At 40.4% G+C, this 25442-nt stretch overlaps 1 protein-coding gene across 1 annotated transcript in view; it reads left to right on the top strand.

The window, feature by feature from the left end:
• Positions 1–1339: 1339 nt before the first annotated feature.
• Sphkap (SPHK1 interactor, AKAP domain containing) overlaps positions 1340–25442 on the top strand; it is a 141907-nt gene continuing 117804 nt past the window's right edge. The window contains exons 1-2 of the mRNA XM_051153952.1: positions 1340–1682; positions 24428–24506. Of these exons, the coding sequence (XP_051009909.1) occupies positions 1655–1682; positions 24428–24506 (107 nt within the window). The 5' untranslated portion in view covers positions 1340–1654. The remainder of the gene's footprint in view (positions 1683–24427; positions 24507–25442) is intronic.

Raw genomic sequence — 25442 nt, forward strand, 5'->3', positions numbered from 1 at the left:
TACTTGCCTTAAGAATCCTTGTCTGGGCTGCTTTTGTTCCATCAGTCCATCCTCACGGCCTCATGGCCTGTGCTGCTCCATGGCAACTTCCCTCTCTCTGGCTTCCTCTCCTCCTGCTATATATTCTGTTTCTCCTCCTCTTCCAGCCTTCTGGTCCCTCTCAAGACCCCAAGCTTGGGAACCTAAGCCCTGCCTACCTCTCTTCTGTCCAGCCCAGGTTGTCAGCAACCTTATTAACCAATCAACTTTATATTAGAGAGAGGAAGGTTTACACAACAAAGAGCAGTGTACATGAGAATGTGTTTGTCTGGGGACAACCAGATCTTGGGGACCAGTAATGAGCAGTAGAATGCATAGCACCAGACCAACCCCCAACACATGTTGGGGGACATTATTTCTCTTTGCTTTTTTTACTACATCCTTGAGAAGGAAGCTTGCAACATCGATTTGTACTTTTCTGATAAATTCACTTGGTGTAAAATAATTTCCAATCAGGACTGCTTAGTAGTTTCTAGAAAATGAAATGCGGATTGAATGCAACTTTTCTACCATTCTGCCACCGTCAAGCAGGCATCTGCCCAATTCCTGCCTGGCTAGGAGATCTCTGTCATTTGTCTAGAGACCCCCAACCATGTCCCTTGCATGCCCAGGCCCCTCGTTGGCTGTTGCCAGCCTTTTTTGCTATATACAATTCATAATATGGAGAGCCCTAGTTTTCCTTGCAAGAAGCAAAAGGGGAGATTTTATTCATTCTGTCTCCCCATTCCTGGAAGTCCCAGGGTTTTCACTTTTAGTTTCCTTTTCAATTAGAAAAAAAAGGGGGCAGAATGCCCCATGCCCTTATCTTAACAGACAGTTTCTACCACCAGTGTCTTGATTTCTTTCTTTAAAAATAAAGGCTGCTTCTGTTCAAAGAGATACTGAGCAGACAATGGAGCATCAGTGAGGCTCGCCTTCAGGTTCTGAAAGCTGCCTCAGAAGGATGGACGCTGTTTTGAGACCTTTTTCTGCTCATAGGGTCTAACAGGTGAGAGATGTCAGATCGCTGCTTAAGGAAAATGGGCTAACGAAGACAGGAGAGAATTAAATCAGATGCTTAGAGGAAAGCAAAAAGAGCTGGGTGCATTGACACAGGTGATTACACTTGCATCTCCTGTGTTGTAAAGGACACACAGTTAAGCTTCCAGGGGACTTGTGGACCACCAGTACGGACAGCGGGAAGCCAGAACCGCCAGAAGTGAGCCTATGAATGTAGCCAAGGTGGTGAACAAGTTCGAGGCTCAGATCCGGTGCTCCCCAGAGAAAGCGAGGGGCGGGGACTGGGCTAAGGGGAGGGGAGTGAGCCGGAAACAACAGCAAAATGCTCAATAGTCAGTCCCCAAGATAGGAGACCTGGGAGGCAGGCGGGAATTAGGCTGAAGGATCGCTTCCACCTAGTAGTCTCCAAGATCTGAGCAGACGACAGGAGGCGCCACCAGGACATCTCTGCTGCGCTTGGTGGCCAGGGAGGAGCGAGCATCAATCTCTGCTGCGGGTGTCAGCCAGCCACCGCCGGCTGCTCCAGCCTGCACGTCTCTGTCCCTGGCGCAGGGCGCTCGGGCTTCTTAGCCTTAGCCTGCGCTGTCAGCTTTTCTCTACCCGCGATCAACCATGGATGTCAACTCCCCGCTTTCTGTGCAAAGGTAAGCCTCGCTTCCCCATATGTTTAATGGAGGCAGGGGTTCCCCTCAAACTCCGCTGGGCATTGGAGATCACAGGCAAAGTTGTTTTCCATCATTTCTTCTGTTAGAGATTCCCATGGAGAAGTTGGGTCCCCGCACTACCAAGCCTTGGGATCAGCCCTCTGCGGACGTTGGTCCCTGTTAGCTACCCCAGCTGGGTGGGGCCTGTGTGCTGGAGCTGCGCCCCACGGAGGGCAGCCAGGTGGCTGCTTTTAAGGCTAAGCGATTGAGGTCTCCTCTGTCCAGCGAGGTACCCGAGGAACAGGACTTTTAAGCGTGTGTTACCTGGAGCAGCTTTGCGCCTTGGCGAGGAAACAGAGACCTGAGGGATCAAGACCAAAGTCAGTTTATCTCCAGTTCCATTGGTCTTGACCTGGGTTAGTGTTTGTGGCTTTGGGGATAGCTACATGTCCTGTAGGGTTGGGGAGAGGGGATCTCTTAGGTCTCTCACTGACACCTAACCTGAGCCCACCTGTGCAGAGGAGACATCCTCCTGAAGCTCTTGCTCCCCAAGTCCACCTAGTCCATGAATCCCCTTCCCAGACAGGTAAGTGTAACCCCCTGAGAAATGTGGTTACAATGATTTGTTGTTTGACTCCTGTTTCCTGTCCCATTGCTCCTGTTCTGCTTTCCTCCGACTCAGCCTGAGAATTCAAAAACCTGTGATTTTTTTTTTCTCTTCTTCCCTATAAACCTCTTGGGGTTGAATTGGGGCTGTTGCTCAGGTGCTGCCCAGCTGAGCAGGTAGCATGAGCCCATTGTGCTCTGCCCAGCATGGAGCTGAGCATCACAATTCACCCTAGAGCTCCTGGCACTGTTGAATGCTGCAACCTGCCCTGCCTTGCTGTCACCCTTCACAGCCCCACTTTTCATCATCATCAGCTCAGTGCTGATCTTGTGAGCTCTGTCTTCCTATCCCTACCCCCATGCCCAACCAACCCAACAGGAAGGTAGCTATCAGCTGACACTATCAGGCACTGAAGCCAACACCTTTGAGCTTGGATTCTTGGACTGCACTGGAACACAGCAAGACCCAGTACTCACAGGCTAAGGCTCACACACAGCACCCAAGAGAGGGTGGGGATTCAGATAAGAGATGAGGGCACAAGAGGTTATATATCGTCTTTCAGAGGGTCAGAGCTTGTGGCCAACAGACTCAAGTGTTTATGTTGTGTGACAGAATCAGTCTTCCAAGCTTCCTATCCGTCACTCACCTCTGTGGACAGGGTCAGCTCTTATGTGAGTCTCTTAACTCTGCCTCAAGCAAAAAAAAAAAAAAAGACCACTGAGTCTCTCTATTCCAGCCTAACATCTGAAAAAGCAAGGAAGTGCTGTGGGAGGGAAGATTCTAAAATCTTAAAAAAAAAAAAAACTAGTGTTGTCTGTTTTAGGTAAAAGTATAATAAGTTTTAAAGGTCGAGGACATTAGAGGCTTACTGTTCGCTGCCTGGAGAAATGGTCCTTAGACTGGAAATGCTGAGGGCTAGAGCCTTGCATGCACACGGCCCTAAGTCCAGCCCTCAGCTTCTCCATCCCAACTCCACAAACTGAAAAGGTGAACTAAACAGTCCCAGCAGTCCCCCCAAAAAGGTGCTTTTTGACATAAAGAATTGCGTACTTTAAACCCACCTTTCCAGATTGTCATGACTGTGGCTCAGTCATGACTCAGTTTCCTTCTCATCCTGGAAGGTTTACTAAAATATTAGAAGCACACCATTCCAACAATTTGTTAAGTTGTTTTCTAGTACAGTGACCAAAAAGGCTTTACAAAGCGTAAACTAGTTGAAGACCCATATCTGAATCTTAACACCACAGCTCCAGAAATATGCCTTTCAAATATTAGCAGTTACTTAGCAAGAAACATCACATTTCCCCCCAAATCAGTATTACAATCTCATCTATTGTAGCAGCCTCATTCATTCCTTTATTTTAGTGCAAGTTAAGATTATAACCTTTCTCCCACAAAATTTCTTGGGAGGCCATCAGAATTAACTTTTCATATATATGTGAAAACAGAATTAGAGTTTGAACTGATACCTGAAGGCCCTGTATTAGTCACCAGACTGGTTTCTGAAAGCTTGAATTTGAAGAACTGACCATTGGATATTCTACATGAATGTTTTTGAGAAAATGGCAAAATGATTAAGTAATAACAAATTATTACTGGTCAAGAATGTATTGTACAAATCTGAAACGTTCTTCGTATTTAATGAAGTTAAGTTAGTGATTAAAATACCAGTGTTTCTTTTAAGCAAGATAAGATAATTCAGACATCTATTCAACAATGCACAGAGAAAACAACATGACTTGGGGGCACAGTGGGTTAGCTGTAGGATACTTTGTGCTGTTGGCATTTTCTGTTTGTTTGTTTTACTTTCTTGGTGATTTCAATTAAAACAGAATATAAATGGGGCAGTAATCAAGCAGTACTCTGTGGTGAGTGATCTCAAAACAGAATTTGAATTACGATTTGGTAACTTTAAAACATGGGTTTTTAACAAAGAAAATGGTGGCAGTTCTGTGAATTGTTGTATTCTATTAACCTTGTATCTGGGCAGGTTTCACTTTGACTGTGAAACGTTTCATTTTCAAGTATGTAATAAATTGTATGAAGTGTATTCCAGACTTTTCAAAATAAATCACCACACATAGGAGCCAGACATGTTGTGGGCTAAGGATACAGCTCACTTATAGAGCTCTGTATGCAGGAAACCTTAAGCCCGGTCCTCAGTTTCAGGAGGAACTTCATCCTCCAAGAAAGAAGCCAAGCAGTAGAGAAATCAATACCCTCACAGTGGATGTTTTATAAGCCCAGAATTTCATGTTCTTTTCTGGCTAGTGGTCTGGTAGAAATGAATGTTTTAAAATACAAAGGTGTTTAGTTTGGTTTGGTTATTTTTTAAATTTTTTTTATTAATTTATTCTTGTTATATCTCAATGGTTATCCCATCCCTTGTATCCTCCCATTCTCCCCTCCCTCCCATTTTCCCCTTATTCCCCTCCCCTATGAGTGTACCTGAGGGGGATTACCTCCCCCTGTATATGCTCATAGGTTTGGTTATTTTTATATCTGAAAGTTTGGGAGCATTCTTCACTTATCTGTTTCATGAACTTTATTTGATTTGCTAAGTCACATAACTAGGTGCTTAGAAAAAAAGAATAAAGGGTCTCGGCTAAGTATTTACTGTACCACAATTATTCTTGTATCATAGTTACAGACGTAAGTCAGTGTTGTTTACATGAGTAACTGTGTGCACAACAATCATGTTTAGACTTTATTAAGTGTCATCCATATATTAAATTATTTGATCATCACATCCTTGGGAGTTTATTATAACATAAATTACTTCTACTTCCCAGAAAAAACTCTGAAGCAAAGGAAATTAAATAAAGCACATATCAGATTTAGAAGTTCACATAAATAACACGTATGACACCTTAGACTTCTTGTGGATTCAGGTCTAGTTTTTTTCTTTTCTTTTCTTATATTGGCCATAAACTCGTATTTGTTTTTAAGTAGGACAGAAGAAATGCTGGCCTAGGTTTAATGGTAACATCATCCTCAGACACATGGGGGCAGCCTAAATGCAAGATGATCTTCAAACCAGCAAGCCTTGAAAATACCTTTTAAAAACTAAAACAAAACAGTTTTTAACTACACCGTACTTGAGCTAGGATTTGAAGTTGAAGAGTTATTCTGTTTTCCAGTGTTTACATTTTTATACTATATAGAAGTGTTCTTTTTGTTTTGTTGAGCTTCCTGGATTGTGTGTGTGTGTGTGTGTGTGTGTGTGTGTGTGTGTGTGTGTGTGTGTGTATGCGTGTGCACATGTGTGTGTGCATGTGTATTATTGATTTCATTGTCATTTTATTTTACCCAGCCTGAAGTTTAATTTAGCAACACATCACTCATATTGTTAGGACCCAGGAGAAAAACTATTTTTTAATGTACCAAACAACTCCAAACTGTATACTAAATTAAAGTCACTCATCAATATATTTTCAGTGAATGTTTATAGGTTTTCTTTTTTTTTTTCTTTTTTTTTTTTTTTACATCTGCTGCATTTCTTTTTTTCTCTTTTTCTTTTCTTTTCTTTTGTTAATTTATTCATATTACATCTCTATGGTTGTCCCATCCCTTGTATCCTCCCATTCCTGCCTCCCTCCCATACAGGTTTTCAAATTAATGTAGAAGAAGAAATGCAGAGGCATAGCTTTATACCTACATCCTTTCTCTTTGTAAATGACCCCAACGAAGCACTGCCTCTTTGAGTGATAAGAGGGCAGGGGTAAGGGTCACTCATGTGCAGCTCTGAGTGTTAGGTGATGTTTTTCTATTGAGTGTAACATTCTCTACCCAAATCCAGCACTGAACTGCGTCCAACTGAACTGCCTCCATACCCCACAGTTCATAAAAGCCAGGGCGCTACCACTCCAGAAGTAACTTCCTATAGAAAGAGAATCTAGGAATTAGGAATGTAGATGAACATACAAGATTCAAGATGTTGACAGTGCTTTTGAGTAATGGACACACAGTAAAAAAAAAAAAAAAAAATTCTGAAAGCAATTTCTAATCAAAACACCTTTATAAATACTCATGAAGTCTACCATTAATATTTCACTGTACTGGCAACTTTTATGGGCACATGGCCTCCATTCTGTGGTTCCTTTGGTAAAATATGTATGTATTAGTTATTAAATAATGATCTTGTAAGTCAACTTACAGAGCTTCTTGTCCATAAGGGTCCTCCTTGGCTAATATTCCTCAGCTGAGTGGCCTTTGTTTGTCTGTGGGAAAGTGTCCTCTAAATGTAATCTTAGAGAGAAAAGAACAAATGGTGGTGAATTTGATGTTGGAATATTTATGTCCTTTTCAGGAATTAACAACAGTCCCTGTCTATGTGAGGTGCTCATTGGCTCCCCCTACATTTTCTGACGTGTCCAGGGGGGTATACTGATCATCTGGGTCCTTTTTGTTTATAACCTTTTATAATGTCACACTTTCCGTTATGCCAGTGGCTGTCAATTAGGCACTATAAGAATGAATGTGTAACTTCCTTGTCAGAAAAATAAAAAATAAAGGCACGTGAAATAACCAAAACAATGGTTTTGTAAGAAAGATGAGTTTGAAAGAAGGGTTGGTTTCTCTTTAAGATTCCCCATAGGTGAAGAGAAACATGTTTATAAAAAGTACTTCAAAAGGTTACTTCTTGGTACCTAAGAAACACCCCTACCACCTATGAGTTATCAGTTCCCTACTTGGAAGCAAGATGTCTATGAACTCCGTGATTACTTCCGTCATCTGACTAAAGGAATAATAATAGCTTTTGAGAGAGTTCAGCTGAGCTGAGGCAGCCTCGTGTACGAAGAATGAGTAACAACAAAGCCTCCAGAGGTGACTGTTTTGTCTTCTTTAAATGATGTTTGTAAGGTCCTCGGGATGTCTTTCTGGACCATCTTTTTTTCTAATCAATGTCTTCATGTTTAAAGTTACTTGCTGGAGACAGGGTATTAGGACCTACCTTCTAAACATCATCCAATCGTCTCTTTTAATGTAACCAGCTCACTCATGTCCGTTAACCTCGCACATGGGGCTAGATTGAGATTCGCCATCAAGCTATCTATTTTCTATCTGTATAATCTGTCCTCTTTTTAAATGTACATTTCCTCTCATCTGCTTTATTTGAGGTTAGTCGGGTAATGCTTATAATTCCGTGCTAGCTCCTCTAGTGATTTACTATTTATATTTTGCTAAAGCAAAATACATATCTTTAATTAACCAGACTCTACTTTCAAGTTATAATGTATCACTTCACATCCAGTGCAAAGTTTTAATTGTACATTCAAATTCTCTTCTCTAATATTTTAGCCTTTGGTTGGCATACATTTTTATAAATGGCACAGAAACCGTGCTCTTATACTTACATGAACTCACCTATTTTAGGATACTAAGAAATAATAAGAAAAACGTTTAATGCTTTTTTAAAAAATTCATTTCTGAAGTTTTTCATACTTTGCATAGAATTAGCCTTCTGTCTGTGTTAGGTAGCTTCTGTTAAAAAAACAAACAAACAAACAAAAAAAAGACTTCCTTCAATATTTCCTGTGGAAAAGGCCTGTCAGCAATGACTCCTCCTCTCTGCTCATCTAATAAACCTTATTTTCCTTTGACTTTCTGAATATTCCTTATAAGTATATAGTTCAAAGTTGAACATTATTTTTGAGTAGTTTTGGGTGAGTATGCAAAGTAAAGGTTTCACTGTGGTATTTTTGTACACATTTTGCTCTTCTTGGCCCTTCTCGCTACTCCAGTCCCCGGCCACCTACACATCTTCTGCTGGCCCACTTTTTTTTTTTTTTTTTTTTTTTTTTTTTGTTCCCTCTCCTTTTAAAAACCTCATCTCTCATTATCAGATTTCTAGTTTCATCATCTATAGCACCTTCACATACAAGAATGTGTATATATAAGTAAATCCAAGAGCCACAAGGGAAAGAACACATGTGCTTTTTTTTTTTTTTTTTTCCTTTCTGGATATAGCACATTTTAGGTAATGGTTTCTGGTTCTACCTATCTTCCTGACCTTGTCGTCATTTTATTTTTCCTTGTGGATGAGTAAAACACAACTGCTGTTAGACTCACCACATTCTCTTTATCCACGCATCGGCTGGTAACATCAGGCTGCCTCCCGCCACCCCTTTTTAGTCATGGTGAATAGTGCAGCAATAGATATGCAGGTATCTTCTCAGAAGGAGACCATTTGAATCATGTGGGAGTTCTACTTTCACCTTTTTTATTTTAAAAAAAGAAGTTTCCACAAGACTTTCTAGAGTGACTCTAGAAATGTACCATCCTTCTAGGCCTACACAAGGGTTGATCACTTCCCGCGTCTTCACCAGCATTTACTGTCACTTATTCTTGAGGTTAGTCATTCTATCGGGGGTGAGATGAAATCTTGAAATAGTTTTAATATCCATTTTTGGCAACTAGAGATGTTGAACATTTCTCAAATATTTGTTAGCCATTTGTGTTGCTTTTCCTTTTGAAAACTCTCTGTTGGGTTTTACTAGCCCATTCATTGGCTGGGAGATTTGTTTTGTTTTTGTTTTTGTTTTTGTTTTTTTAAGTTTTGGAGTTTTTATATATCGCACACACTAAAAACCTATCTACTGTATATGGACAAAGATCTTTCTACTATTCGATAAGCTCTCTATTCATTCTGGTGTTTGTTCCTTTGCTGTGAAGGTTTTAAATTTAATCTGATTTGTCTATTATTGCCATAATTATTTATGTGCTATTAGAGTCCTTTTCAAAAAGTTCTTCTCTATGCTTATGTTGATGAGTTATTTTTGGTTCTTGCTAGAAGTTTCAGCATTTCAGGTCTTATATGCAAATTCCTTTTATATTTTTAGTTCACATTATTAAATAATAAGAAATGTTAAAATAGTAAAAGTAATATTAAGATAAATATTATTTTCATTTTTATGTGCACTTCTGTGTGCCTGAGTAGTGTATATGCATTTGTGTGAATGCATGTGCCTGTGGAAACAGGAAGAGAGTATCAGACACCCTGGAACAAAAATTATAGACAGATGTAGATGCTGGGAACCCATCCTGGATCCTCTGCAAGAATAGCCAGTGCTCTTAACTTCAAAGCGTCTCTTCAGTCCCAAAGATATAGTTCGGACTGGATGAGAAATCTACATTGAGTTTTGTTTTTCTGCATGTGCACATCCACCACCATCTTTCGACGATGCTGTGATTTTTACGATGTGTTTTTGTTGCTTGTATTAAAAATTAGATAACTATAGGTGTTTTTTTCCAAAAACATTTATTGAAGATGTTCCCTCTATCCAAAGTGGTTTTATAACTTTTCAAAAAGAAAAATAGAGATGCAGTTGTGTCTGTGTAAACTTATTTCTTGGTTATCTATTCTGTTCTGTTGGTCTACATTTCTGGTTTTGTGTATTATCAATATGCCTTTCTCACTATGACAATACAATAACTTGAGGTCAAGTATTATGGCACCTGCAGCATTCTTACATCTGGTTATGATTGTTTTGACTTGGGGAGGGTCCCTTGTGTTTCCACATGAATTTTAATTTATGAAGTTTTAGGCTTCCACATTTTTCTAGTTCTCTGAAGATCATCATTAGAATTTTATTCTTGAATCTGGAGCCTCCTTGATGTCCTTAATATTTTCACAGTAGTAAGTCTTCCAATCAATGAAACAGGAAATTCTTTCTGTCTTCTAGTATCTTCAGGTCTTTTTCTTCATTCTCTTTAAGTTTTTTGTTTTAGAGGTCTTTTATCTCCTAAGTCTATTTCTGTGCTGTATTATACTCAGACTTGCATATGTTAAACTAAGTAGATGGTGATAATAATCATCTATAGCATCAACATTGTCATCATCATCAGTCTTTTATCTTCCTAAAGAATGCTTCTATTGGTTAATATGTAGAGGCCTTACCTATCTCTTCTGATCAGTTTTAGTTAGAAATTCTCTTTATCAGATGTGGAAATAGCTATGCCCACTCATACCCAGCTTCCATTTGTTCAATGCGCTGGCTTATATCCTTTAACTCTGTCTTTGCCAACCAGATGTGTTTCTTGGAGACAGCAGCTTGTTGGAGCTTGATTTTAACTCAGTCAGCCTGTCTGCATTTTTTTTTAAAGGCAAAGTTAAGCCTGTTTTCATTTAAAGTTGTTACTGAGAGAGATCTGCTATTTCTAATGATTTTCTTTTCTTCTTATTGTTGTTCTAAGATGAAATGCTGTTGTTTATTTTCTTCCTTCGCTGCTAGTGTCAGAAATTTGCTGGTTCACTCTAGACCTGATGAGTTGCTTCCTGGTTCTTCACTCATCTCTGAACAGTGTATCTAGTTCTTTGTTGTACATATCCGTTTGGATCAAACTCTCTCTACTTTGCTGTTCTCATCACACATTATTAATTTCCATGTCATCTATCTTTTATCCCTTCCTGCCTCCAAGGTTTTCCTTGTCTTGTTTACAGCAATTTGATTATAATGATGCAAGGAGTGAGATGGCATCAGTATTTATTAGCCTGGCTGGTATCCTGTGAACTTCTTGGATTCATGATTTGGTGTCAATTATTAATTCAGAAAATGTTCGAGATGATTTATTCAAACCTATTTCCTACTCGGCTCTGCTTCTTGCTTTCCCTCCAACTTCGATCCTTTCCTGGCTGAGTTGACTCAACTGGTGGTTGGCAAAGGCCAATGTTTATTTACCTAGAATTCACATTTCTTCTCATCACATGGTTTTCATATGTAAGTTTGCATACTGCCCAATTGGTCCACTATAGCCACTCAAGTAGTAAACACTGTTTGATTTTCAACAGTTCTAACATTTCTGCCCTGCTTGGATATGGCTCTGTTAATTGTTTTTTATCCCTTGGAAATATTTTTTTTCTATTGTTTTGCATAGCTTGGAATGTTAGTTCTCTATCCAGGTCAGAGGGAGACAGTGGACCTGCGGGAAACAGTTTTAGGTCCTCAGTGCTACTGTAACAAAGACATATTATGTATTATGGTGGGGAAGGCACAGAAGGAGGATGAAATGGTTGCTCACATTGAATCAACAACAATCAGGGAGCAGAAAGTGGGCAGACAGTTACATCTCAACGCTTGCCCTCAGCTAGCTCCGCCTTCTCAAGGTTCCACAGCCTCCCAGAACACCTCCACCAGCTGAGTACCAACTGCAAATATATGACTCTATAAGGGCCATTTTACACTCAAACTATAACAGCCTTCTTTTATTCCTCTCATTTTTAAGTATATGTCAAATAGCCAATTTATTGAAATAGTTACTTAAATTTCTTAGAAGAGTCGTGGTTTCAGCTGCTCAAATTAGTTCAAAAATATAAATTGTACTGCTTTTCAAAGCAATTAGTGTTTGAAATAATACCTTGCATTTCTGTGGTTCTAAAGCCTAGTGTGTATCTTGGAATGACAGCAAGTGTTAAGAAGACACGGTCTTTTCTGGAGGTTGTCCTAAAGGAACTCTGTTTTTCTAATGTCTATAGGCTGCTGAGTTTTAGTACCATAGCTACCCACTCCATCTGAAAAGCTAGCAGTTCATGTATGTGGGGTTCTTATTACATCCCTCTGGCTTCTGACTTCCTCTTCTGCTAGGGTAATACTGTACCCTAGATAATCCATCGTAATCTTTCTATATTAAGATCATCTGATTAATCCCATCTTAAACTTTAATCCTGCTTTGCCTTAGAATATAACATAGTCATGCTTCCAGGGATTAGTCACCAAGTGTCTTGAGGGAATCACTATTGTGCCTGCCACAGACAGTAATCAAATTAAGTCTGTTCTAATATCACAAGTAAAGTCATTAAGTGTAGTAGAGCTGAAATAGCCTTCCAATTCTCAAAGATACTCAGGGCCCTGTTGAATTCCTTCCCCACATTGGCAAATAGGATTAAGTTGTCCTTCCAAGTATAAGCCAAGATTGTTCCTGAGTTTCTTTTTGATACAAGATATAACCATGTGGTTTAATTTTGTCCAATTCTGTATTTTGGGAAAAATAATGACAATAAACCCTTAACTTCACTTTTACTGTATCTAGCCTGTGCTGCAGCTGAAAGAACACCATTTGACAAGCCTATTTACAACTATTTACAATTTAATAGCATACCACTTGAGAGCCGAGCTAAGTAGGGAGACTGCTGAAAAATCACAGGTCCCCAGGTCTAGTCAAGAGTGGTGATATTAATAAGGCTTTTTTCTTCTTGCTTCAAGATACAAAACAATATCTGGAAACAGATACCCAGGAAGTTGGTCATATTTCACAAACATAGAGAAGGCAACCAAGGCATCTTCTGCAATATGCCAGTTGACACATCACCAGATTCTCATGGATGCTCGTGCTTACTGGTAATGCTTCTTATAGACTGGTATAGGTGTCTATGCACTAGCTTCCTTTCCATAATATAAGAGACATGCGAGAAAGAGAAAAGGAGGGAGGGGGAAGAGGAGGAAAGGAAGAACATGAGGAGAGAGATGATTTGAGAGTGGATAAATGTAGTATTATCTGGTATGTTCCACTAAATTGAAATATGTTCCTGGCTGGAAGTGGAAGCTCACAGACTTAAAGTGGTAACAGGAAGTAAACAACAGCCACCATGCCAGGAGGACATTGCTTTGGAAGATTCTTGAGGCCCCTACCTAATGGTATAAAAGGTAGAACAGTGCTGGGGGTGGAGACTCTGAGCAGCCAAACTGTGGAAACAAGTTTGTTCAGACTGTGGCGTTGTCTGTAAGCTGAGAAGAGAGCTCCAGGTTTGTAGGTCTAGGTGGGCTTTCCAGTGACATAGTATCTGCTTTTTGAGTTAGCCCTGTTCCTCGTAAATACCCCACTACTCATAGCCCTGTTAGTAACTCAACGAGAAACTCACTGGCTGAGCACTTCCAACATTGGTGCACCATTACTTTGTCTGTCATAGACTTTCTCGGGTGATTAGATTGTGTGTGTGTGTGTGTGTGTGTGTGTGTGTGTGTATTGCATCTCTCCAGGAAGACTGTCACACCATATGTGACTGTAAGGTAAAGAATGGGTCGCTTGGCTACCATACATACATATGGTAAAATTACACATGACAGTGTTTTCCTTAACATTTACCAAAGGTTCAACAAATAGCATTTTCTTTGTGTTCTTAAAATTCCCTTTCTCTTTTAATAATGAAAGGGCTCTTTCCTTCTCAAGGGTCATGTGTGGTTTGGAAACTTATTGTAGACCCTTGTCCACCGTCTATAACTGCATCTTCCTGTTGTGGCTGCTGATTCCCAGATGCTCACTGGCATGCGACTGCCTCTGCTCATTCTGAAAGTGGGACACCAAGATCTGTTCCATTTGGAGTGCAGTACTTAGTGACTCAGCTTCTTCAGGGACAAAAAGTCTTTCTTTCCTGGGTGTTACTACCTCCTCTTGGCACTTTCTCTAAGTAGAGCTGGCTTCCCTACCAACCTCTGCGCTCTTGCTATCTCATCACCTCTCGAAGTCAACTTAATATAGTGCTTTCCACTCCTTGTGGTTGATATTAACAGTAAATAATTAACTTCATCAAATTCTTCCCACTAAATGTTGGCCACTTTGAATGGCGGCACAAATAAAATTTAATAAAAAATGGCCCAAACGATAGTCTTGTTCAAGTTGAAATCGAGATAAAACTTAAGATTATAAAGTCATGGGTAAGGATCGAATTGATTTCACTAATAAGTATAATTCAAATGTAAAAGAGACTTTTCTACAAATTACCCCATGTCATGAAGTTACCAGCATGCTCCTATTTAGTATTTTGAACTGTTAATCCAGTGATAACTGAAAAGCAAGCACTCAGGCATTTCTTGTACTGGGCCCTAGTTGTTCAGACACCCCTGTTTAGAGACAGGTGATGACAGCCTAGGTTGAGGACTGACTCTAGACTGTACAAGGGTTGGCTCATAAAGAAGAATAAGAACAGACTACAACTACCACTGATGAAAATTGAAAGCAAGTAAATTCCTAGTAATTTCTAAGTATTTTCTGACTTCTGTTGACTTGTTCTGCAAGGCCACAATTGCTGTTCACGAGTTATATTTCTGAAGGGATATGAGTGAAAGCCCTATTAACATTTCTATATTCAGCACTGTCTCTGTCACCCAAGTAGCAAGGCATTTTTAACTAGTTATAAAACTCTTAACACAGAAGTATGGGCCCCGCTTGGTAAGACCACTCAATAAAACATCGTGCTCTGAAAACATGGTTTGATGTCATGTACATCTGTGCTTCAGGGAAAACCTCTCATAAGGTTTTTATGGTTCATGGATGATAAGATGAAGGTTGTTGGTGAAAATTCAATGGATAACATTCTGAAGCAAAGCATCATTATTTCTAGATTAAGCCAACTCATTGTTCCCACACGCTGGTCATTGATATGATCCATTAGCATCATAGCTGCTTAGGAATGTCTTTCCTCCTTTGGAAACTTATATGGCGCTTTCTGGTACCATGAAAGGGAGTTGTCATGGAGGAGACATCCAGCTAGGGTCCTGTTTCTGAACTGCTTGGTGTCTTCAGCGATAGGGACTTACCCACTATGTCTGGGAGGCAACTGAGGTGATGGGTAGTCTATAATGTTTTGGAAGTCTCTTGAGAAAACCTGACCAACAACTCAAAAGAGAGATCTCATGTGTGGTGTGAGGGTTTTTGTTAGATGATCTTTAGCTCTTAGAGGGTGTATTATCAGCCTAGATGAGAAAATGTCATGTAAACTTTATATGTATATTTATACGCAGCATACTTAGAGCAGTGGTTCTCAATATTCCTTATGTTGTGGCCCTACAGTACAGTTCTTCGTGTTGTGATGACCCCCAACCATAAAATTCTTTTCATTGCTACCTCATAACTGTCATTTTGCAACTACTATTAATTGTAATGTTTTCTGATGGTCTCAGGCAACCCCTGTGAAAAGGTCATTCAACCCTCAAAAGGGTCACAGCCCCCAGGTTGACAACTGCTGATTTAAAGATTATTGTATAGGGAAATAAGTTCTATCAATATAGCAAAAATAGCACAACAGCATAGCCCTTGGCTCCCTGTACTGAGAAATGAGGATGGAGAGGAAGGGAGAAGCCCCTGGGAGCTATTGACTAAGAAAATCTTACTTTGTCTCTCAAAACAAATAACCTTATCATAGGTGATTTCCTGATGTTGAAAAGTCCAAGAACTCTAATTTCCTAGAGTAATGTCTTTAGAATATTTTTTTCTAATTTGTGATTCAGTCTCTGAACTTTTGAGCAATGAATCATTTTGAAAGTCTTTTGGCAGTTTACAAACCAGAACTGTCTTCCTAAAGGATCAAGGAGACATTTCTTTGAAATATAAACACACAGACACACACACACACACACACACACACACACACACACACACACACGTGTGCGCGCGCGCGCACACACACACACGCATGCACACATGCACATACCCTGCATGCATGAGACAAGGGGAGGGCAGTCTGAATGTCTTGGGAAAGCAGGAAGCTGGTATTTGTGGGTCTTATATCAAGGTTTGGAAAACTATGTCAGCTCATGGAAGTATAAGAAAATGTAGTTTTCCTCTGCACAAGGCTCCTGAGCAAGCCCTCTCCTTCATGCTCCTGCTATTGAGAGATTCCTCTGGCCTGTTAGAGTTGAGTGTAGACTTCGCTCCAGTCTCCCTCCCCATTTCAATGGCCTTAAATAATGTTTACTTTCTGTTTCATCCCTCCCTCAGTCCTCACTTCATGTTGTAGTCTTGTCTTTCTCATCTAGGACATAGGAGGATGATGGGTTGTATCTTTACAGGGATAATGAGAATGCAAGGAAGGGGATAAAAAACAAATTGTACTTAGCAAAACTGGAATCTTCATAATATTTAAGATAAGGAAGGAGGTGATTGGGGGGTGATTACAACTTATCTTTGGTTTGGGGCATCTGGGGTTGCTTTTAATGACAAAAAAATGTTGAATTAAAATTTCTGGGGGCAGCAGGGAGAAGAAAGCAGATCAAGTGCAAATAAGTTGAATTTCAATAGATATAAAGAAATGCATATGGATGACCAGCTGCTGTGGTTGAGTTCTAAGGCTCCTGTGGAAGTAGTTGGGGTGGGAATATGATTCAGGGCTGGAAGCCTCAGGGAGATAAGATCCTATGGGATAAATTGATGACGTCAGAATAGCGCTGTCGTTTTCCCACTCCAGATTCTATTCTTACTTAATTTTGAACCTTGCCTCCCCCTCCCTTATTCTGTAGGTGCTCCTCCTTTCATTCACTGTATCGATTTGGCAAGAGAATTCAGCTGCCCTGACATTGACACTTCACCTTGCCTTATCTGTACCCTAAAACTTCCTGCAAGCTTCTCTCACTCTTGGCCACTTTAACCACTCGCATACACTAGGACTGGTTGTGATTGGTCTCTTGGTGTTCTTACATGGAATACAATCACAGAGATAGTGCTGAAAAACAAGAAGTGAATTCCAGCTGCAACTATGTACATGTGTGCGTGTGTGTGCGTGTGTGTGTGTGTGTGTGTGTGTGTGTGTGTTGTCTGTCTGTCTGGGTGTTTGGTGTGTGTGTGTGGTGTCCTTCCATCTGTCTGTCTGTCTGTCTGTCTGGGTGTTTGGTGTGTGTATGTGTGTTGTGTTTGTGTGTGTATGTCTGTGTATGTACTTTCATGTGTCCTACTGAGGTCTGAACAAGAGAAAAAGCAGGTGGAAACTGTGAGACAGTTTGGACACCGTGTGGAAGTTGTTTGGATACATGGCCAACACTGCTCAGCAGTGCTGATTAAATTCTCTAGATAATTGTCCCACAATAAACAAGTCTGTGTGTGTTGTTCACCCTGCTGCAGACTTCCTGGCCTTTTGCAAGCTTATCCATCATAATTAGCTACACCCAGTTTGACACGTTGCTGTGCCCCTGGCATTTCCACATTGGTCTTAAGCACCAGGCAGCAGGCTACACAAGTATGTTTAATGCAAAACCCAACTCTAATTAAGATTTGAAGCCTAGTTTCCTTGCTGGTGCTCTTATTCCTTTTAAGTATCACAATTATTCAATTTAGACAAGATATCCACTACCCTTCTGTGGCCATCTTAATTATCTCTGAAAAATATTCAGTGCCCGTTTCTTGATTTTTTTTTTTTCAATGCTCTGCAGTAACAGCTTTTATAGTAACTGTTAAGCAATCAGACTCCAATAGCACCCTCTGGACTTCAGTGCTTACGCCCCTAAAATGCTATCACCTTTCACTACAAAGCAACAAAAACATCTGCATTGGCACAATGGGCTCAGAATTCCTCTGAAAACAATTTCTATTTAAAAACAAGACAAGGTGAGTAGTAGAGGCTCTGTCACTAGCCATCCAGCTGCTGCATCCTGAGCTTAGCATCTAGACCCTGCCTTGTTTGTCTCCATTTTACTAGTTTTGCTTTGTTTGAGGCTGTGAGTAAGGAACGTCATACATTTAGATATATATTCAATCTCCAAATACTTGATTTGTTTTCATGGCATTCAGTACACACGTACACACTAGTTTATATTTTTTAGAGGGGGATAGTGCTCTTTCATAGGTAGTGGAGAGCTAGGGTCAGGGTGGGCAAGATACAGGATTGTGGTTAGTGAGTTTAAGGTGGTATTCTGTGGGGCGCTCCCTAGATGACTCGGGTTAAAAGGAGTGGCTGCTCTTCCAGAGGTCCTGAGTTCAATCCCCAGTGTAACCACATGGTGGCGCCTGACCATCTATGTGTATCTGATGCCCTCTTCTGGCATGCATGTGTACATGCAGACAGAGCGCTCTCACCTATCAGGTGACTTGAGTACCCTTCATGTCTGAGTGTTTCCTGACCGATTCTCACCATCAGCATGCAAAAGCAGCTAATGTTTCATTAGTATGACATGGAACACCACCCCTCCCTTACACTTCACCTACTTCAGTCTTGTAGGTAGCTTTGGGGCCTGTCTTGTCCAATATCATATAAATTCATGAGGCCAGAGTTGGTTCCTGTTCGTTTGCTGATGTATCATGAGAACCATGCACAACGCTTGGCTGTTATTGGCTGCTAGGTGAGGGATAAAGATGGACTAAGATCTCTGCATGATTTTCTGATTGCTCCAAAGGGTTACGTGGTTTTGCTTACTGTGCTGGAAATTTGACCAATGGGTCTGTTAACAAATTGTTAGAGAGAACTTTTACTTTGATTGGGTGATTCACACACACACACACACACACACACACACACACACACACACACACACACACGCACACACACTCACACAAAGCAGCAAGTGTGCCTGGAATTTCTAGAAAATTCTATCATAGAGAATGAACAGCTCTGAACTAGTGACGTGACGGTTGTTACATATGAAGCCAGGGTAGCTTGTTTTCATCATGCTTCAAGTTCACACTTGCGCTTGAAGCAGCAAGTATTCAATAGAAAAAGGAGCCATTGGAGCAAACACACAGGAACCTCCAGGAAATCTAATAGCAATCAATTACCCTCCTGTCTCCTGTGTCACTCGGCTTTCTGCTGCTGTAACAAATGCCTGAGATAAACAATGGGGAAAAGGAAAAGAAAAGAAAGAAAGGAAAGGATCATTCATGCCAGAGTTTTAAGGCATCTTTTTACTATTGGTTGAACCCACTGTTGGAGACTATGTCCCTTCATCAGAGCAGAAAAGCCCATGTTCCTCATGGCCCACAAAGAGATAAGAAAAAAAAAAAAAAAAAAAAAGAGAGAGAGAGAAAGACACTCTACAGTCTACTTCAAGGAAACACCTTCATGACTTAAAGATTTCCACTATGCCAACTTCTAAATGTTACATGGCCCCTCCCTTCCAGAGCGTCACTCTAGGGATAAAGCCTTTAAACGCTAAAGATTAAGGCTGTAGCAGCATCTGTGTCTAGGTCTTGTGGTTGGATCATAGTTACAGTTGAGACACACGCATCAGATGTTGAGGAAACCAGCGCAGACCGGGTGAAACGTCACATGTCGATTAGTGCTCTCATCTCAAAGTAGGCAAAGAAGAAAACAGCCTGTTGTCTTAGGTGGCACATCTTGGCTCAAATAATCCTTCCCAAGGGAAGGTATTTCTCACCACAGTGCTCCATTCCACTCTGCCTGGAAACTGGCTAATAAATCCACAACCTGCTGTTTCCTCCCTGAGAGGCAATGAAGGAGGACTTCTACGCTCTAAGCCTCCGCTCCTCTGTGGTTGAGCCACACTGAAGCTCCATTTGTTCATAAATGTAATTTGCAATAAATACTGACTTTACAGGACTTCTCTTGGAAGTCCGTGGTGGCTCTCTTACACATTTTATAAACAAGAAAACAAGTGTGTTAAGGTACCAAGCAGCGAGAGAGGCTTTGCATAACTACCATGCCTGGGTTTGCTCACTTTCTGCTCTCAGCTGCCTCTTCCCGGCAACGTTTAATGAGGCAGTAACACAGACCTGCTGTGCCAATGGCTCTATTGTCCTAATAACGAGGATACACGCTCATCTCTCAGTCTTGGTAAAATTCCGTGCTCTGCTTTCTCTGGGGAAGAAGGAATGCAGCCTCCAAGAATGGCTCAAGGTTTCCTGAACCTTGGCTGTTGGGAGTTGATAAATGTATAAAGATCTAACGTGGTCATTTATATCCTTCATATCTTGGGGTCTCTTTAAAGAGCTCCTTTCTTCTGTTGATATGATTCATAAAGGCCATAATTAATAGTCTTCTATTAACAGGACCTTATGCAGGTTGTAGCTACAAAGGAGCCTATGTGTCAGCTACCCTTTTCTCATGATCTACATTTAGAAAGTGAAGAAGACAGACTAACGTGTTCAAGCCTTAGAAATAGGACTGCTGAGTGAATGGCAAGTGCATCAGATGGAGGAGCTACACCTGTCTCTTGGCCCCCATCTTCTGAAAGAAAGCATGGTAGTGTTGCAGACAATAAGAAAACTATGCCAGGGAGCCCTTGATAATTGACAGCAAGTAGGATGGAAGACTACAACTGAGTACCGTGATAATGGCTGCTGGTATTCAGGGAATAAATGTGCTCAAAAAAGAAGCAATGTCACTAGACTATTTTTTAAAGGTCTTCATACATGGGTTAAATTGTAAATCTTGTAAGTTAGTTTTAAAATGGCTTATCCACACATGTAAAAATATAATTTAGTTAGTAATATTTCACTTCTGAAAAGTGATAACCCAATATAAAGTTTTATTATTTTATTTAAGAAGAGGTTTTTTTTTTCTTTCAGATACACAATTAGAAGACTAATTAGATACAAAAATACAAACATTCTTGACAATTTGAGAATGCTTAAACTGCTGATGTGTGTGTGTGTGTGTGTGTGTGTGTGTGTGTGTGTGTGTGTGTGTGTGCTGGAAAATGTAGATATTCTTTTCCCTGTGTCAGCTCCATGGATTTAAACATTAGAGTTTAGGACAAAATTGAGGATTTGTACTTTGTCTCTTTATCAACAAATTAGTTTACTTGTTTTTAAGTAATTGAACTCCCGTGACAATTAAGAAAGATATATTTTATTCTTTCCCACATTTTTGTGTTTAATGGTAAAATTTGATGGCTTTAAGTTGCTTTCTGAATCCCAATGTGAGAGTAGGGTCATAGAAGATCAACCACTCAGCTTCCCTCCCCAGCACAGGGCTGTACTATGCAACTTCTTTGAGTGTAAAAATGCTATGTGCTGAAAGCTAGTTAGGTCCTGCACAGAGCAACACCCACTGCATTCTGTGTCCAAGACATGTAGTTTCCCTCCAGAAAAATCAAACATACGAACTCAACGATAGACTAGTGTATATTGAATTTTCATCAAAAGGATTAAGATTTAATAAGATTATCAATACATTTTCATGCTGTATCTCTTTTGCCTAGGTGTTTAATGGATTTTCGATTTCTTTTTTAAAAATTTATATATTTATTAACATTACATCTTGATCATAGTCCCCTCCTTCCCCTCCACCCAGTCCCATACTCCCTGCCTTCTCTCTGTCCTCCCTCCCCTACCAACCCACACTAACTCCTCAAGTTGCATCAGGACTGAGCACATCTTCTTCCCCTGTGGCCTGGCAAGAAAGCTCAGCCAGGAGGAAATGATCAAAAGCATGCAACAGTCCATGTCAGAGACACCCCCTCTCCCCTTTTTAGGGGACTCACATGAAGATCAAGCTGCCTATTGGCTATGAGTGTGTAGAGGACCTAGGTTGAGTCCATGCATGGTCTTTGGTTGGTGCATCAGTCTCTGCAAGCCCCTCTGGGCCCAGGTTAGTTAGCTTTGTTAGACTTCTGGTATTTTCATGTGCCTGCTTTTTTTTTTTCGTGTATTACATCCTGGCTCCAGTTTCCCCTCCATTCCCTCCCCAAGCCTCTTTCCCCATCTCCCCCAGATCCACCCCATCTGTCTCCCCTCAGGAAAGCGCACCCCTTCCACCTCCAGGGACAGCAACTAAACACACCATAACAAATTACAGTAAGACCTGGCACATACCATCCTATGAAGGCTGAACTAGGCAATCCAGTAGGAGAAAAAAGGTCCCAAAAGTAGGCAAAAGAGCCAGAGACAGCTCCCGCTCCCACTGTTCAGACTCTTACACGAGCACCAAGCTGCTCAGCTGTGCCATACATGCAGAGAATCTGTGATAGACCCCTGCAGCTCCCTGATCTCTGTGAGCCCTCATGAGTCCCAGTCAGTTGGAATTACTTGCTTTGTTTGGCATGAAATATGCTGCATGCTACATATACTTGAAAACAAAACAAAACAAAACAAAAAAAAAAACAACTAAAATCAGGGTCCATGCTCTCAATTATTTGTTTTTAAGGAACAATCCAGAAAATTGTTTGAAATTTGTTTTTTATGGAACAATTCAGGAAATTGTTTGAAAAGGCCCATATTTTTAAACTATCTAAACTGTGGGGTTATTTTTTTTTTCCAACAGTCTTCATGTAAAATGCGAATGACCTGACCAACTTCTCAAAATTGACATGCAAGTGGAATATGCCCAAATTACAAACTGAAACCCAAAAATACTCCAGGGTTCAACACTTTTGAGTACTAAGAAACTGCCACCCAGGACTTTTCTATGTCTGACCCCAAGAGACGGTTATAGTTGAGATTCAGGCAAACTGAAAATATTGTAAAACACTACCCTCATGCTCTGTGTGTTAGTTCTACACAAAGCAAGTAAACCTAGGCTTAGATTTGGGACCTAACTCCAAGATAAGTCATCAGGTGTATGCAAGTATTCTAACCACTTTAAAAATATCTAAATACTAAACATTTCTGATCCTAAGCATTTCTGATTAGGATACCTGAACTACACAGTAACCAACCCGACTATTGATGTTATTGTTTTTGCAATAGCTTATTGCTATGGTGTGAAGTTACTCTGTCTTTGTTGTTATTGTTGTTTTGTTTTTTGAGACAGGGTTTCTCTGTGCAGCCTTGGTTGTCCTGGACTTTCTTTGTAGACCAGGCTGGCCTTGAACTCACAGCGATCCACCTGCCTCTGCCTCCTGAGTGCTGGGATTAAAGGTGTGTGCTACCACGCCTGGCCTGAAGTTACTCTGTCTTTAAGCTACGTAATGACTATTGCCTTCTATGCTGGGCCACTACTACCTCTGAAAAACTTTTCCGTCAAGAAGATAGCTTTTTCTTCTTTTGTCTTCTCTGTTCACAAAGATTCCTTTGTCTCCCTTATCTTAATGACATTTTTCTCAACCTTATAGCCCCCTGGAGCTATTATTCTTTCTAGTTACACTGTTTCTGACACTATCAGGTAACTGTTCAGTGCCTATGAATTTTAGCTCTAGTGTTATAATTTTAAAATGTCATTAATGAATCATTTTTCCTAAAATTGACTAAAATTGCTAATGCTTTTTAGAATTTTTTTTACATGTATGACTGTTTGCCTGCTTGTGTATATAGGCAACATATACACACCTGCTGCTAGCACTCATCACAAGAGGGTGTTGATCATCTGGAGGTGCAGTTATACATGGCTGTGAGGCATGGGTTCTAGGAACCAAACTGCCAGAGAACCAAGCACTCTTACCTGAGGAGCCATTTCCCTAGCATCTGTTAATAAACTTTCAAAACTTACCAGAAGAACACAAGAATGGACACCATAAAAAGTACTTGTTAACAAGTATCTTCAGACTGAAAATGTATTTAATAGATCTTATAAAAAAAAATGAGTCAATATAAAAAGTTCCATGACCTTAAAACTTCAAAAACAACGTTTAGACTCATGGCCATCTTCATCAAAGCAAACAGGTGACATTTGCAATGTATTAAAAAGAAAAGAAAAGAAAAGAAACAAAAACCCAAGTGCTAGTTTAGAATTCTGTGCTCCTCAAAAATATCCTGCAAGAGTAAATACAGGTATTTTCATCTGGCCAAAGATGACCACTTGTCCATACTTCTCCCTCTCTGCCCCACACCAGGGTTTTCCTGCTGCAAAGTCTCTGGCATTGCTCTGATAGCTTCAGTCACAAAGTAAGATTGCCCTGTACTCTAATGAGCTGCCAGCAGCTATGAGACAATAAGGTAAACATTATTTTACTGGCAGTTTCCTTCTCACCTTCAGCTTGGCTGGATAGACACTCCTAGCCATATCTATTATCTCTTCATAGTTATAGTAGATACTGAGGTTTAAAGTGTTATACTATCGATTCGCATTCCAAAAGTAATGTGAGCTTACACGCGTTCATTTTATAGAAACCTTAGCTACAAATCTTTCAAAGAAAAGATGTCTAGAATGATATACTCCCTTATTATTCTCTTAAAATATTGTCAGAAAATATGCATAAAATGAATTGGGAGGCTCGAAACTCTTATGTAAACAAAAAAGCTATTTTTTATGCATGAAAGGTATATTGATTAGTCACAAATACAGATCCATTGGGACCCAAGTCAGATGACACACAAGCAAACATCTGGAATCTTTAGACTTTTTCCTGAATCTTGAAATATTTGCTAGAACCTGTCATTTAGCCGCGGTTGTGCAAAAACTGGCGCACTGTGAATCTGTCTTTCCTCTTAAATGATACTAAACTTTCTTTCTTTTTTTCCCCCATCCTCTCTTCTCTGGCTTCCTCTCCAAATCTGCTGGTGTTTGTAACCCCTTTATGGTGGGTGTGGTCCTCTCCATCAGCCATGTGGGTAGTTGAACCAAACTCTGCTACCTGCCTTTCTGCTGCCCTGCCTGCCAAGAGACACTGCCAGGAATCCAGGTTGGTTGTGGGGCCTGGGGTCCAGGGGATTATAGTGCCAAATCATGAGGGTCTTCTCCTCAATACCAGTACTCACGAGGCCCCGGGATACATGGCTGAATGCTTTTACCCTCATGTTCTAGATTTACTTGTTTATAGCCAGCTGTGGAAATGCAAATCATGAGGTGCCCCTGGCCTCTTCTTTACTCTCACATTTAACCCCTGTGTTCTAGCTTTTCAGTTCCCTGCCCTCTTCTAGCTTAAAAGGTGGAGGCATTAAGATCTATTTTAATATCATAAATTCATATGTTCAATCTCATTAGTGTCTTTCTGCCTTCTTCCAGCTTAAAAGGCTCCAAGGTATTAGGAGGTATTTCACTATCATTATTAGACAGGTGGCCAAATTTCTACTGAGGTAGAACTTTGTGTCACAAAACATAAATTCAGGTTTGTTTTCTATTACATTTTCAGGGAAGTCCAGACCCACTGGCATGTTTATTGTTGCCCTACCCCCCAATCTGATTATAACCATGAAGGTAACTTTCTGTGGCTATCCGGATTCCCAGTCTGCGTTGCTTTTCTCTAGACTCAAAAGCTCAATAAAGTCAGAAGAGCCTATTAAAAATAGTTCTTATGCAGTAAGAAACCATATGAGGTCAGCTGGGATTTTAGGGAGGCCCATAGACTAGGAGGCTGGTTCTTCTAGACTCAGCTTCTTGAGTCATGACTCGAACAATGGCTCTGTGAGTCAGTATTCTTAGGAACAGGCCAGTAGCCTGTGCCCTGTAGCAATGCCAAGAAGATGAAGTGGCAACCGGAAAAGTCCTGTCGAAAGGAGTAGAACAGATACCAATGAGATGCGTTTATTTTTCATTGAGGCTGCCTGACTTTCATTAACAGTGGATATTAAAAACTGATTGTCATCAGGCCCATTTATCAGAGATTAAATATCTCAAC

This window comes from Acomys russatus, chromosome 12 (assembly GCF_903995435.1).
Source record: "Acomys russatus chromosome 12, mAcoRus1.1, whole genome shotgun sequence".
NCBI lineage: Eukaryota > Metazoa > Chordata > Mammalia > Rodentia > Muridae > Acomys > Acomys russatus.